The sequence below is a fragment of the Canis aureus genome, chromosome 8 (genome assembly GCF_053574225.1).
Source record: "Canis aureus isolate CA01 chromosome 8, VMU_Caureus_v.1.0, whole genome shotgun sequence".
In the NCBI taxonomy this organism is placed as follows: Eukaryota; Metazoa; Chordata; class Mammalia; order Carnivora; family Canidae; genus Canis; species Canis aureus.
In genome coordinates this window covers 35,064,657-35,079,137 of record NC_135618.1, presented here as the reverse complement: position 1 = coordinate 35,079,137, position 14,481 = coordinate 35,064,657, and the positions used below count along the sequence as shown (strand labels likewise).

General features: G+C 57.1%; 2 protein-coding genes across 8 annotated transcripts in view; one reads left to right on the top strand and one right to left on the bottom strand.

Annotated features, from left to right (window-relative positions):
• Positions 1-1,132: 1,132 nt before the first annotated feature.
• PSRC1 (proline and serine rich coiled-coil 1) lies at positions 1,133-4,921 on the top strand. Of its 3 annotated transcripts, none has more exons than XM_077905748.1 (8): positions 1,135-1,358; positions 1,721-1,778; positions 1,870-1,927; positions 2,397-2,841; positions 3,218-3,332; positions 3,423-3,671; positions 3,968-4,061; positions 4,260-4,921. In XM_077905748.1, exons 2-8 carry the CDS (start codon positions 1,760-1,762, stop codon positions 4,261-4,263), a joined length of 984 nt encoding a protein of 327 aa, XP_077761874.1. In that variant the 5' UTR covers positions 1,135-1,358; positions 1,721-1,759; the 3' UTR covers positions 4,264-4,921. The 3 variants fall into 3 exon arrangements, with proteins under 3 accessions (XP_077761876.1, XP_077761874.1, XP_077761875.1); XM_077905749.1 differs by having other exon boundaries at positions 1,135-1,434; XM_077905750.1 differs by lacking the exon at positions 4,260-4,921 and having other exon boundaries at positions 1,133-1,358; positions 3,968-4,065.
• A 2,691-nt stretch (positions 4,922-7,612) lies between these two features.
• CELSR2 (cadherin EGF LAG seven-pass G-type receptor 2) overlaps positions 7,613-14,481 on the bottom strand; it is a 25,667-nt gene continuing 18,798 nt past the window's right edge. The window contains exons 20-34 of one of the 5 annotated variants that reach the window (XM_077905734.1): positions 14,281-14,461; positions 13,946-14,113; positions 13,719-13,845; positions 13,396-13,596; positions 12,923-13,097; positions 12,517-12,629; positions 12,321-12,400; positions 12,105-12,231; positions 11,884-12,006; positions 11,154-11,281; positions 10,664-10,752; positions 10,358-10,558; positions 10,060-10,230; positions 9,675-9,909; positions 7,613-9,210 (exon numbers count right to left, since the gene is read on the bottom strand). In XM_077905734.1, coding sequence (XP_077761860.1) covers positions 9,189-9,210; positions 9,675-9,909; positions 10,060-10,230; positions 10,358-10,558; positions 10,664-10,752; positions 11,154-11,281; positions 11,884-12,006; positions 12,105-12,231; positions 12,321-12,400; positions 12,517-12,629; positions 12,923-13,097; positions 13,396-13,596; positions 13,719-13,845; positions 13,946-14,113; positions 14,281-14,461 — 2,141 coding nt within the window. In that variant the 3' untranslated portion in view covers positions 7,613-9,188. Of the gene's footprint in view, positions 9,355-9,674; positions 9,910-10,059; positions 10,231-10,357; positions 10,559-10,663; positions 10,753-11,153; positions 11,282-11,883; positions 12,007-12,104; positions 12,232-12,320; positions 12,401-12,516; positions 12,630-12,922; positions 13,098-13,395; positions 13,597-13,718; positions 13,846-13,945; positions 14,114-14,280; positions 14,462-14,481 lie in introns of all 5 variants that reach the window. The other 4 variants (XM_077905735.1, XM_077905736.1, XM_077905733.1 and 1 more) reach the window with 4 other exon arrangements.

The window sequence follows — 14,481 nt, the reverse complement described above, 5'->3', positions numbered from 1 at the left end:
TCAGCTCTTCACACAAGCCTCCCCACCCTTTCCCTCAGCACCGACCAACTCCCAGGCTCCTGCGCTCGCCGCGGCATTTATCCCAGCAACCGCTGACGCCTGCACACCTCAGGGGTCTAGGAAGTGGACCCCCAAAGCCCATAAATAGCCAAAATGATGGTTATCAACCCTGGAGACTAAGCTCGCCAGCCGGTCTTTTAAAAGTTTAGAACAGGGACCCCCGGTGCCTCAACGGTGGAGGTCGGCCTCCGTCTCAGGGCGTGACCCCGGGTCCGGATCGAGTCCCGCATCCGGCCTCCCGCAGGGAGCCTGCTTCTCCCTCGCCTGGGTCTATGCCTCTCTCTGTGTGTCCCTCATGAATAAATAAATAAAATCTTTAAAAACTAAAACAAAAAGATAAATGTTTAGAACTACTTCTAAAAAGCCCTGTCAGCTGGCGGCTCGGCCTATTCCCAGGCAACCCCTGGTAAACAACAAAGAGAAAATCTCGGAGGAGGGTTAAGCACCTCACAAACACAGCTCGCAGTGGGAGGCAGCAAGCTGCAAACACGCTCAAAAGCCCCCGAGGCACGCGGCAGAAAACTCGAGGCGGCAGCTCGAACCCCGAACCCCGAACCGACTGCCGCTCCGCATCCTCGCCCCGCAGAGAAGCCGGGGGTCAAGTACGCTCAAGCCCGCCCGCCTCCTGACATGGAGCCTCGCGGCAATCGGACTCAGACCTCCCCGTCCCGAAAGCCGATTCTCTTCACACCTCGGCTACCTCGGGTTCCGAATGCCCTCGCTTAAAGACGATGGAAGATGTACTGAGAGAACCTCAATGCGCTAGAACAGCAATGTCCCGCTGCTTCCGTAACGTGGAAAAATCACAACCGACGAGACCTGGCAAACGCGGCGCTTGCACAAGGAGCAAACCTCCGGAAGCGAATTTCCTCAGGCGCAGCGCCAGTCTTCGGGCAGACGGCTGAGCCGCGGCCCCACCGCCGGGGAGGGGGCGGGGAAGGGGAGGAGCTCGCCGGGCGCGAGGCCTACATTCATTGGTCAGGTCCGTCGCGCGCCGTCACGAGGCCCCGCCTCCTGGGGGGGGGGTCTTCCGGGCACGCGCGCGCGCTCGCGGCTTCCCGGCTTCAGCCCTCCGGATGAAGTCTTTCTTAGTACTGCTCTCCGCACGGCCCCCACCTGCAGACTTCCGGCCGGCGGCTTTTCGCCGCCCCGCCCCCGAGGGCGGGATGCTGGTATCCACCAATCACTGGGCGCAGGTGGTCGGAGGGGGTGGAGCCCGAGAGATTCGAAAGGAGCCCCACCCCCTCGGGGCTGTTTCCCGGGGCTAAGCGGTGGGAGGCGGGCGCCTTCTGCAAGAGGTGAGGCGGGGCGGAAAGTGAAGACGGAGGGTGGCCTGGAGGTGTGGTGTGGGTGCGGTGCCGTGGGAGTGGAGAGGTAATTTGGGGAGAGGAAGAAGCGGAGAATGGTGGCGGGGAAGGAGATAGGGCGTGCAGGCCGCCCCCGTTGAGGAGAGGCCAGCTCGTAGCGGGGCGGCTGGGCCGCATGAGGAGGGAGGGTGGCGCGCTCTCCGCACCTTCCCCGAAGGTCGCAGGGGCAGGTGCTACTCCTGGGACCCCTGCTTTACCCCCAGCGTGATCCTCACCCCTGGTTTGCACCCTGCGTGCAGCTGGGAGCCTCGGGCAGGATGGAGACCTGAAGCAAGGGTGCGTTTTCTCTCCAGCTCAGGTCTCAGCTGACTCGCGCTCCTGCCGGCGGGAACATGGAAGATTTGGAGGAAGGTAAGGAAAGGAAGAAGGGAAGAATGAGGCGCTGCGACCGAGAGCCGTGGCAGCGACCGGAGGCTGGCATTCATCCCTTCCTCCCCCACAGATGTGAAGTTTATAGCGGACGAGACCTTGGACTTTGGAGGGCTGTCGCCGTGTGACAGGTACCGTCCTCTAACCTCGTTGCTTTCCTCCAACTATACCTCTTTGTCTCCAACCCCTTACAGCTGAATTACCGGCTTCAGGGGTCTGGGTTGGTGATGTAGCCAGGCTGGGTGCGGTGGGGCTGCTGAGTGACTTGTTGACATGGGCCTCTGTGACAGTGCTGGGGGAAGGGAAACGGATAAGCTGGAATGAGGTTTCAGGATGTTAAGAAGCAGGGTAAGTGGATTTGTTGCATCTTCATCCTGGCATCATTTCCAATGTTGCCAAGTGCTCAAGGCATATTAGGCCCCCTAGAACCGGGTGTCTGTCTCATCACCTAGAGGCCAGATCTCACAGCCAGCATGGGCATCAGGGTTTGGGGCTGTCTCCCTGGCTTTGTAGTGGGGTGGGGAGGTTGCCCAGTCTCCTTTGCACAGTCTCCTGCTCTCATCTGCGTGGGCGTGGTGCCTGGTTTGTTCTCTGTCTCAGTCGTGAGGAGGAGGAGGACGTAGCAGTGTTGGTGACTCCAGAGAAACCCCTCCGAAGAGGACTCTCCAATCGAAGTGACCCAAATGCAGTGGCCCCAGCACCCCCAGGGGTGAGGCTCAGCTTAGGCCCCCTTAGTCCAGAGAAGCTGGAGGAGATTCTCCACGAGGCCAACCGGCTGGCAGCCCAGCTGGAGCAGTGTGCCCTGCAGGAGCAGGACAGCACAGGTGAGAGCCTGGGGCCTCGCAAGGTGAAGCCCAGCCCTCGACGGGAGACCTTTGTGCTGAAAGACAGTCCAGTCCGAGACCTGCTGCCCACTGTGAGTTCTTTGACTCGGAGCACCCCCTCCCCAAGCAGCCTGACACCTCGACTCCGGAGCAGCGATAAGAAGGGGTCAGTCAGGGCTCTTCGGGCAACATCTGGAAAGAGGCCTTCGAGTGTGAAGAGGGTGAGTTTGGAGGGTCTGGGTTGGACATATGCCCTCAGATACAGTGTGTGATTTGGTACAGCCAGAGTGGTTTCCTTGTTGGTAAAATGGAGATAGTAAAATTCTACCTCAGAATTGTTGGAATTAAGCAAAATACCATAAGCAAAGCACTTACTGTATCACAGTGACTGCACATATCTCTATAGTGGTTTTTTTTTTTTCTATAGTGTTTATAATAAGCTCGTGATAAATGGTATTGGTGAGGATGATGATGTTGGCAAAAGTCTGCTCTTCCTTACTGGGATCTAGACAACTCTCCACCTCTTATTTCTCCAACAGCCAGCAGAACAGATTCTTTTTCCATTCTAGTCCTATTTTTTCTCTCTTTGTATTTCAGGAGTCACCCACTTGCAATCTGTTCCCTGGATCCAAAAGCCCAGCGTCTTCTCCTCTTGCCCGATCCACTCCTCCAATCCGGAGCAAAGCTGGCCCCAGTGGGAGAGCAACAGCAAGTGAGAAGGCTTGGGCAGCAAAGCTGTGGGTGAATGTGAGGGGAAAGGATGTGAAGCTGATGCTAAAATTCCTCTACTCCTCTCCACCAGGTCCGCCTGCGCCTGTCAGGCCAGTCTTGGCCCCACAGCCTCCAACCGGCAACTCTCAGCGCCTCTCTCGGCCACAGGGAGCAGCTGCCAAGCCTTCCAGTCGACTGCCTGTTCCCTCGGCCATCCCCAGGCCTGCCAGCCGAATGCCACTCACCAGCCGGAGTGTACCACCTAGCAAAGGTGCCCTGCCTCCAGCCTCTCTGCCAACTCGGAAAGGACTTCCACGACCAAGCGCTGCAGGGCACAGAGGTGAGGAAGAGTGGACATAACAGTTGGAAATCAGGTGGAAGAATGCTTACCGTTGCCCAACTTGAATGCGCCGTCCCAGAGCTGGGCACAGTAACCACTTTCTCTGTCTGTCTTCATTACAACTCAATTTGAAGATGAGGATACTGAGTTAGAGAGAGGATGTGGGCCCGGGCAGAGTTTGAACCCTGGTTTTCAAATACATTATTATTATTATTTTTTTTACCTTGGGTGGCAAGAAACTCACTCTGAGAAGGTCACTTGAACTCTCTAACTCATTTCTTTTGTCAACCCTCAAGTTCCTGTTACCCAGAGACTGAATCTTCCTGTCTCTGGTGCCACTCGTAGCAATCTGCAGCCTCCCAAGAAAGTTGCAGTCCCAGGACCTACCAGGTAAGACTGGTTGAGATGCTCTCTCTCCCCTGTCATCTGGGCTCCAGAAATGTTATGCGCATGAGCCCTGAGTCTTGTGTGGCAAGATGGGGATGAGGAGGGGAGCCTGGAGGGGTAGGGAGTCCCATTTCTTCCTTCCCTGAGAAACTTGAACTCAGCCGGGACAATTTAAAGCAGCTCTTCCTTCTGACTCTTTAGGTAAAGAGATCAGGACAGCAAGCAAGAATTCAGTAGCAAACCACTACAGTCACTGCCTGGGCTCACCTATACTCAGCCTCGCAAGCCCTTCCGTGGAAGACAGGCCCTGACTCTAGCAGATTCTGGCCCAGAAGCAGGAGGAAGAGATGCCACTAGGGCTGGTGCCCCAGGAATAAAGAGATGGGAGATGGGGTGGATTAGGGTTGAGCTGGAGGGGAATCAAACCCTGTGGGTCCAAAGAGGATTAGGGAAAAGAGGTCACCTCCCAACAGTGAAATAACAAGCAGAAAATGAGAAATGCGGGAAAATAGTCTGTCCTCATCCACCCCCACTCTTGTGTTCAGTCCCAGAGAGTTTGATAATCTTCCCAGGCATTGGTTCACTGGACATTTACATGTGAATGGCCTCTGTAGCTGGCCTCTGTAGCTAACCTCCTTGCTCTCTGAGGAGTGGCCCTGAATCACATCCTCTACTGGACGCAGGCCTGTTTGGAGAGGCAGAGGCAGGCACCTGGCCTCCAGAACTTGTTTCCTGTGAATTCTATGACTCCTAAGAGGCCAGTTGACAATAAGCTTACATTGGTCTGCGTTTTTCTAAAATAAAGTGAATGTATTTTTCTAATCTCTGTATATGTGAAAGTAAATTCTCCAATTTCAAACAAATTTGTTGTAAACTATTATTCTGATGGGGGAGCCGGGATAAACTTCCCTGGCTAGGGACTAAATAGGCTGAAGGAGCTTTGTTGGCATTAGATGGGAATAAGCTGCTTTCTTCCAGGACTCATATGTTACCGAAAGGTCCAGATCAAGCTAAATATGTGAGTGAGGCTATCAAGGCAGGGTCTTGGTCAAATTATTATTTATATCTTAAGCTTGGGTGTCCTTTTCTGGCAAGAGCACGGAGCCTTCTGAGAATGCTTCAACATCTAGTCGACTGTACTGATGAGATGAGGGGACCCTTTGGTGGGTACCCTGGCATTCAGTTTTGCAGACTGCTTCAGCAGAAGACCCTGGAACACCTTGTCACGTTCTGCCTTATATCATTAGAATGGTTGGTCCTGGACCTGAGGGCTGACACTAGGTTTTATAAACCTCTGCTGTGCCTAATGTTATGATTTGTATGTGGTATAGAATTTCATTTGTTGAAAAATATTGGTGAGGGGTTGTTGAATGAATGACAGACTCATTTAACAGATTTCACTAAGGGTCTCCCTTATTCTCATAGCCATTGACTTGCAACCAGAACCAATTCCTTGGTTGTTGTTGCTTTTTTTTTTTTTTTTTAAAGATTTATTTATTTATTTATTTATGATAGAATGAGAGAGAGGCAGAGACACAGGAGGAGGGAGAGGCAGGCTCCATGCTGGGAGCCCCATGTGGGACTCGATCCCGGGACTCCAGGATCGTGCCCTGGGCCAAAGGCAGGCGCTAAACCACTGAGCCACCCAGGGATTCCCCCCCACTTTTTTTTAAAGATTTATTTATGCTTGGGATCCCTGGGTGGCTCAGTGATTTAGCACCTGCCTTCGGCCCAGGGCGTGATTCTGGGGTCCCGGGATCGAGTCCCATGTCGGGCTCCCCATGTGGAGCCTGCTTCTCCCTCTGCCTGTGTCTCTGCCTCTCTGTGTCTCTCATGAATAAATAAATAAAATCTTAAAAAAAAATTTATTTATGCTAGAGAGAGAGAGCACCAGGGGGTGGAAGTAGGGGCAAAGGGACAAGGAAAGAGTCTTAAGTAGACTCTATATTAAGCATGGAGCCTGATGTGGGAGCTCGACATGAGGCTCGATCTCACGACCTGAACTGGAACCGAGTGAGATGCTTCACCGACTGAGCCACCCAGGTGCCCCTGATTTCTTCTGAGTTTTGAGAGAACTTCTCTCTTTGAAGGCCAGGTGATGACTTAAGGAAGCCAGTAGGCAACTGAGTAGAGGAAGTGGTGTGTCAGCTGAGGCCCCCCCCACCTCGCTGCCTCCCACATATATATGCCCATCAGCATCCTATGTAGGCACCGAAATGTCCTGCCCCAGACAGAGAGGCCTCCACTGCTGTCTTCTCGTTTGTGGCTAATCTTCGGGTTCACTGAACACATTCACCTGTATCACAGTGGCAGCCGCCTAGGCATGCACCCTCTCCCTGAGCCTCTTGCAACAACTCCTACAGCCTCCGGGATTCTAAGAATTGAGCTGGGGGAGGGGATGTGGAAACAAACTGAGTACTTGGCTCTGGAGAAATCCAGCAGAGGCAAGAAAACCTCAGGTGTGTTCTCCAGCTGAGACCTGCGCTGGCGTCTGGTGAGGAGGGCTGGTCGTGACTCCCTGATGGGGTGCCCGCACGCCTAGGCAAGCCCTGAGGTGTGGCCAGCAGATGGCACATGTGTGGCTTGGGAGGCAAAATGAGTGGCAGACCCACAGGCTGTTGCCACCTGGTGGCCAGAAAGGACGAGGCATGTTCCTTTCCCCTTTTGGGTCAGTCTGGAATTTCGCAACCCCCACCTTGCCCGCCTGCACAGCTGCCCCCCTGGGCAGCTACCTGCTTACTTCCTGCCCTTCGGATCTGGCTGTTTTTCTCTTTATGCACTGTAGCCCTTCCCCCTCCCCCCAGTAGCAACAATGAGGGAAGCCAACATTCACTGGCCTCTTACTATGCACTGTGAACTGTTCTAAGCACTTTACGTGTGTTAACTCATTTAATTCTCATAAAAGCTCAATTAGGCGGTTGCTATTATCATACTCGTTTTGCAGGCAGAGAAACTAAGGCCCAGAGAGATTAAGTCACTCAGCCGTCTGGAGGTTTGTGCTCTTAATCACCACCCTCTACTGCCCCCATATTAACCCCCTAAATAGTTTGCTGAACAGACCTTTGAAAAACACAACACTTGGGAATAGGAGTAATGTTGCAGAACATATAGGTGGCTTGAGTGTGAACTGTCACTTCATTTCCAACGGTAGAACACACAAAATGGCCCAAGAGGAGTGGCGTCAGGAGATACCACGTCACTGAGCCACTCAGCCACTGACCTCTGCTCTCCCTGCCTCCTGAGTTCTGTCCCCAGGGCTCAGCCCTAAGGGGCTGCACTGAAAACCTGCCTGCTCTTTGCAGCCTCTCCAGGAACACAAGTCCCTCCAGTGCTGGGGAGAAAGAGCCTTTCCTGCCACCTGCCACATCCTCCTTGGACATGCTAGGACATGGGCTCTGTGCTGATGAGGCCATCCAGGGAGCACTGCTGGGATGTCAGTAGCAGGGCTAGCTCAGTGGCCGCTTGACATCCGAGGCCCCTGTCCCCCAGCCCTCCTAGGACCCTGGCTGCTCTTATTTTCCAGAGCACTGCACAGAAGCACATGATGACAGTGCTCAACCCGCACAGAACTAGAGTTTATTCAGTAGTATGGGGAAATGAAAAAACAAACACAAAACCCTACTGTATTTACAGTAACAATCAAACTGTACAATCTGATGGTTAGTATCAAGTTAGCATCCAGCATCTTTGTATTTTTTAAGTCAAGTCATCAGTAGTTAAAAACCAGTTAAATTTTTAACTCTTTGTAGGAATTGCTGAGGGGAGAGTTCGCGGGGAGAATCCATGGCAGAAAAGCCAGCAACCAGCCTTACAAATGAGAAATAGGTACTTTTTTTTCCACCCATAGCCTCTTTTTCTAGCCACCTGCTCCAGAGTAAAGTCAGTGACAAATCCGTAAAACATGCTCAGCGCAAATGGTACCTCAAACAGCGGTTGGCAAACTAAGACGGCGGCGGGAGGAGAGGAGGCGGGAGGTGACAGCCTAGGACAAGGGGAGGGCCTCAGGCCCCTCGCCAGGGCTGCTGGGCACACACCCAACCTGTCTCGGCCACATCAGACCCCTGGGACTGGACACAAACCCATCCCAACACAAAAAGCAAATAAATAAAAATATATATTAACTCTCTCTTCGCAGGGAGCTGGGAATGGGCGCCGGATGGGGGCAGAAAGAGGAACAGGACCCGGTCCTTTGAAGAAGAGAGCCCATTCCCAAAAGGGTTTAAAAATCAAACGTGTCTCAGAGGCCACAGCAGGTCAGACAAAGTGGCATTTGCCTGATCTTGGGCGGTGGGGGGGTGGGGTGGACAACAGCACCCAGACTTGAGACCTGTGCTCGAGACTTCTGGGGGGCAACCGAGCCAGCCCTGAATTTACTCTTCCTCCCCGTCCCACCCCCACCGCACAGCAAAGAAGCGCAACTGAACACATGACTGGCCTTCCCCGGGCGGGTCAGGCAGGGAAATGAAGCACTTTTGGGTCAGCAAACTGAGCAAACGCCTGGGCTGCAGCACGTGGCCAGAGTCCAGGGAAGGGAGAGGGACTGGGGTGGCCCGGCCTCCGCCCAGGGGCACGGGTTCCCCTCAAAATGTGTTCATGCAGCATTTGGGGGTTTGGGGGGCGCGGAGTCCTGCCCCCTTGCCAGACAGGGCCTTTTCAGTTCCTGGGCGGGACAGCACAGGCAGGGTGCGGCATGCCTTCGCCCTGGCCGCCCTCGCCATACTGAGGCCCGCCGGGGTGCAGCCCACAGGGCCCGATGCCCTGGGTGCGCGTGGCTTCGTCCTTTCCTTTTGGTGATGGCAAATGAGGGGCAGGCCCCCCACGAGTCCCTCTCCTCCCAGAGGCACAGCAGATGGGAAACCGAGGAGAGGCTGGGAAGTATCCTGGGAGGTCCTATCCTCTTTGGGAAGGGGAAGGGGAGTCAGTTTCCAGCATATAAAAAAAATTAATCCCTGAAGTCATGAAGAGTGGAGATCCTTTTTTAAATTCTTTTTTTCCTCTTTTCTGAAAAACTTTGTCTTGGAGATGTTGGCCCCAGGGTTCCAAAGTGCAGTGAAGGGGATGGTGGGGGAGGGAGTTGGCACTAGATGGCCTTAGGTGGGGTGCGACCCCTCCCGGCAAGGCCCGGGCTCCTCAGATGGACGTTTCATCGCTGCTGCGGGCAGGCGTTGGGGAGCAGGGGCAGGATAAAGCACAAGACAGGAGTAGGGGCATGAGTGCAGCTGGGGAAGGTAAGGGAGCCTCAGGGGTGTAGGAACCACCGGCCCAGGGTTAATGCAGGAAGTTAAAGAAGAGAAATCTGGAGAGGCAGGAAAGGAAAGTGACAGAAAAGGCAGACAGCGAATTAGTCAGAGCCGAGAAGACAGTGAGAAGCTTTCACCAGGAGGAGGAAACAGGAAAGCAACCCCAGCTCCCCACCCTCCCTCACTGTGCCTGCTGCAGGCCAAGCTGAGCCGGGCTCCACGGTTTGGGGGAAGGTCATGGTGGAGCTGGGCTACACCGGCCCATTCACCCCCCAACCGCCTGCCAGGGCAGCCCAGGGAGGCCCAGAAGCCGCTCTGAGCCCAGCCAGGGCCTCTGTGGGGCCGCACCCTGTCCCACCCAGCCAGACCCACTCACTCGGAGCCCGACGAGTCCTCATCCACCGTGCCCGCCTTGATGCTCATGGCGATGGGCATGACCCCATTCAGCTGCTCCTGGAGACTCTGCCGGGGTGGAGGGCGGGGAGGGGGCCCGCCCCGGCTGCCCTCGCTGGCTGAGGAGCCCCTAGAAGACCCTGTGCCTTGCTCCAGGGGTAGCCGTAAAAGGCTGCTCTTCTCACTGATGGTGGGCAGACACTTCTTCTTGAGGATGCCTGTGGGCCAGGGTGGGAGGGCGGAGGGGGCAGGCGCCATGAGGAGCAGGCGGTAGGATCATGGGGCTGCCCTAGAGAGCCCTACCAGCCACAGGACAAATGTGAGGTTGCTGGCCGGGGGAGCATGGCAGCCGGTCATGCCCCACTCACCTTTGTGAGGTTGGGCAGAGGGGCCTGGGAGGGGGCCAAGGGACCCCTCCCGAGGCAGGGCATCTCCATTCTCCCACGGGCGCTCCTCGGAGGCCCCATTGCCACTACTCTCCTTTGCTGTGGTCCCAAAGTCTCCCGGCCAGGGGGCCTTCCCCGGCCCTGAGCCCCCATCTGGTGGAGAAAGGAAGTCCATAAGGCCCAGAGAAGGCAGACAACTAGGAAAGTCACCACCCAGGGAATCCCTGGCTCTCTCCCCTCCCACTGCCCCTCAAAGGCCACGGCCCTGGCGCTGGCCCACCCTTGGGGGTACTGTGCAATGGCAGCCTCTCAGCGCCAGGCCCCAGCAGGCTGTCCCAGCCCGGCTCTCCAGGGAAGACGGCCTCCTCCTCCTCCTCCTCCTCCTCCTCCTCCTCCTCGCTGTCTGATGAGTGAGTAGAGGCATAGGAGCCACTCTGGTCATCTTCCAGGGACAGGTCGCTGTCAGAGTCTGTGTCAGGATCTGGGAGATGAGGGAGAGATCAGAGCGGACCCACCCACCTCTGCACACCCTCCACAAAAGCCAGGCAGCTGCCCCCCACTGGCCAGCAGGAGCTTCCTTTCTCACCATGCTGCTGGTCTTGACCTTCCAGGAATAGGCTGCCTGGGTCCCCCAGGCCAGGGGGCCCTTGGCCAGGGTTCAGTGTAGACTCTTCCCTGAGAAGACAAGACCATGCTGGAGGGGTCACCCATCACCTTGCCCGGTGTCCCATTCTCTTCTCTCTCCCTGATTTCCCAGTTCCCACCTGGTGCCCCTCCTGATTTTTTTTTTAAAGATTTATTTATTCATGAGAGGGGGGGAGAGAGGAATAGAGATACAGGCAGAGGGAGAAGCAGGCTCCTTGCAGGGAGCCCGACATGGGACTCGATCCCTGGTCCGCAGGATCAGGCCCCGGGCCAAAGGCGGCGCTAAACCGCTGAGCCACCCGGGCTGCCCCCTCCTGCTTCTAATGGAAGCTGCCACCCTATGAGCTAGTCAACTCCCAGCCTGGCCGGCCTGGCTTCCAACATGCGTGGGCTCTTCTCCCTCTGCTGGTGCTCCCAACACCAGGGCTCACCTCAGCAAGAAGGGGATGTAGCTGGGCTGACTCTTGCCCGAGCGGCTCGCGCTGTGCAGAGAGCCGGCTGAGTCTCCGTAGGGCTGGTACAGCCGCCCGTCCGCATAGGGGCTGGGGCAGTTGTAGGACTAGGCAGGGGACAGAGAGCTCAGTAAGCAGGGAAGTGGGACGGGGGAAGGGTGGCGAGTGGAGGGGCCGAGGGAGCTTGCCCTGAGGTCTACCTCCCACACGCCCAGGTCTAGAAGAGAGAAGCCCGTCTCTGCTGCCCCCTCCGTATAGGGCCCAGTAGTGGCTGTTGCTCAGCCATAACCGTGCCAGCCCTATGCGCCCCAAGTACCCCGGACTCGGCTATGAGGGCTTCCTGGTAAAAATGGTATAAGGAATTATCTCCCAAGAATGTGCTGGCAGACAGAAAGTTTACCAAGATTCGCCAAGTATTCTCAGATGCTGGGTATCCATGGCTGGATCCCATCTTGTCCACTTCCTCGCCTTATGCCTCCTAGTTCCATCCACTCCCATTTCTCCTGAGTCAAAATCCTCCTCCCCACCCCACCCCCAGCCCTCTCTTCCCGGGCCTCACATACCATTTCACCACCCCTTCCTCCTTCCAGGAAAGGATGTAAGGAGGAAGATGAGGTGGGGCAAAGGCACAGACAAGGAGCTCCATGGGGCTCCTGCCTCTTCCTCCCCGCCTCAGACCCCTCCACCTCCCCGTCCCCAGCTCCCTCACCGAGGTCAGGGTGGACTTGGTGGTGAGTGCAGGATCAGGGCTGGGCTTGCGGCTACAGGCAAACTTGAGTGCTTTCCGGACCTCTTTGCTAAGCACCACGTAGGAGAGGAAGATGAAGGGGCCCTGGTGGACAAGAGGCGGCAGCAGCTAAGTGCGTGTGTGGCCCCCCCACAGCCGAGCCGCACCCCCTCCACCCATCTCCATGGGGCTGGGCCAGGTACCTGGACGCAATTGCAGGCAGCAAAGAGGTAGTGGAAAAGGAGGGTGTCGCTGTTGACAGAGAGCAGCGCCAGCAGCCACGTGGCGCTCAGCAGCAGGAGGACAGCAAAGGACGGCCTCAGGCCCGAGCTGGAGACAGACAGGCTGTGAGCCCAGTGGCCTCCTACACCCAGGCCTGCCCCCAGCCCGCTGCCCAGGCACCCGCCCCCTGTACTCACACAGGGCCTTTCTTCTCAAAGCCCTGCCGCTGGGCAGCACAGGAGGCACGGGCCGCCAGGATGTACAGGAAGACACTCATCTAGCAGGGGAGGGGGTGGGGGGAATCGTCAGGGGACAGGCAGCTTGTACCCACCCCACGGGGGCCCAGGTCCTAAGGACACATGCAGCCTGCTCACCCCACTTTCTAGCACCTACCGAGACAGCGAAGGCCACGGGGCCAGCAAAGCTCCAGATGAGCGTATCATAGATGGAGAGCCAGCAGAAGTCAGGGTTCCCATAGCCCTCAGGGTCCAGGCCCACAGCCAGACCTGGGGGTATGGTGACAACAGCAGGGGAAGGGGTGGTGGGGCCTTGGGAATTGATCAGGTATCACGTGGGCTCACAGGGCCGGGGTGCCAAGGATTGAGGATTCCACCCACCATGTGTCAACACTGACCTCTCCAGGATGGGTGGGGGGAGCCCCAGCCCCTGGTGGGGAGCCTTGGGGGGCTGAGAGAACTCAGACCGGGGAATGGGGATGTGGGTGGGGAGAATAGGGCACGAAGGGAGACCCAAAGCCTAGAGATGTAGAACCTCAGGCTGAGGAAGGGGTGGGATGTACCTGTGATGAAGGCGGGCACGCCCCAGCCCAGCATGTAGTAGAAGCGCATGGGGCCAGCATTGACGTCACGCACTTCGGTGAGGGCCCGATAGAGGTGCAGGGCCTCCAGTAGGCCCCAGGAGAAGGTGCAGAGGTACAGGAAGTGCAGCAGGATGGCAATGACTGTGCAAGCAAACTGGGGGGCCCGGCCATGCCAGGTCAGTGACCAGGGTGCACCCAGAGCACGGATTCTATCTTGTTAGGCAGCAGGGAAGGTCGGAGTGTCAGGTGGTGCTTCGGGAGGTGTGGGCCAGAGGAAGGTACTTCTAGGGTGCCAGGGAAGTGAGGGGGAGCTGGAGAAGGGGAAACCATGGGCTGGGTGCCGGGCTGGGTTCTAGCAGAACCGGAGCAGGGACCAGGAGCAGGGAGCTGGGGAGGACTCCCGAGAGGACGGCAGGTTGTGGACAGCGTCTGGGTGAGGGAAGACAACTTACAGGGAGGTCAGCCTGGTTGATTCCTAGGAGGAAGACCAGCTGAGCCAGGCCCAGAGCAGCAGTTAGGTTCCGTCGGATGCCATGCTGGTTGGAGCGTAGGGCACGCAGGATGGTGAGGAAGAGGAAGGAGAGCAGCAGAGCGGCCAAGGTGACCCCTAGGGCCACGTATGTCAGTGTCTTCAGCGGCAGAATCTCTCCATTCTGCAGAGCGGGTGGCAGGAGGCCCAGAGAATTAGGAGGGGCGGGGCCTTAGCATCCAGCCCCGCACCCTGGGCTCCCACCCCTAGCTCCACAGCTGCCCCCTGCCCCGTGGTGGGTCCAACCTCCCGCCGGGACACATCCATGAGCACGGCAAAGCTCGTCATGTGGTTGCACTGGCAGCTGACATGGCTCTCGTTGCGGAAGACGACCTCGCAGCCTCGGGCTGACCAGCCACCCGTGCCACTGACCCTGCGTGAGGAAGGCGGGATCAGGAGATAAGGAGGGTAAGGCACCCGGGGAGGCCTGGCTCTCCGCCCAAAGCCTTGGAGGTAGGGCAGTGCAGGCTCACAGGATGGAGTGGTTCCAGAAGACACAGATGGGCTTGGTGCGCTCCTCCGTCTCCAGCAGCCGGAACTGCACGGTGACCGGTTTGTCCAAGGCTCGGGGCAGAAGCTCCTCATCGTCATGGACACTGATACTCACCACGGGCGTGTTGATGACCGGGCGTTTGGGGACTCTGATGAGGAACAGGCAGGTATACAGTCACTATGGCAGTCTAGTGGCTGAAGGGACGCATCTCTGCATCACTCGGGGGTGCCTCCAACCCCTGGCCTCTCTCTAGGCTTCAGCACTCAGCCACCCAACCCACACGCCCACCCACCCTGCATCTCCCTAGCTGCTCACCTCAGGCTGCGCTTGTCCGGGTCATAGTTGTGGGGCAGCAGCCCGGCCAGAGTGCGGTAGATGATGACGCTGGCCACAGCCTCACCTTGGCTCAGCTCTGGGTGCCGCCGCTGACGCCGCGCCAGCTCCTCTGACTCTTGGGGCTCTCCAGGGCCCGCGGGCCTGACCACGGTGGGTGTTTCTGGGATCGGGACACTGTCC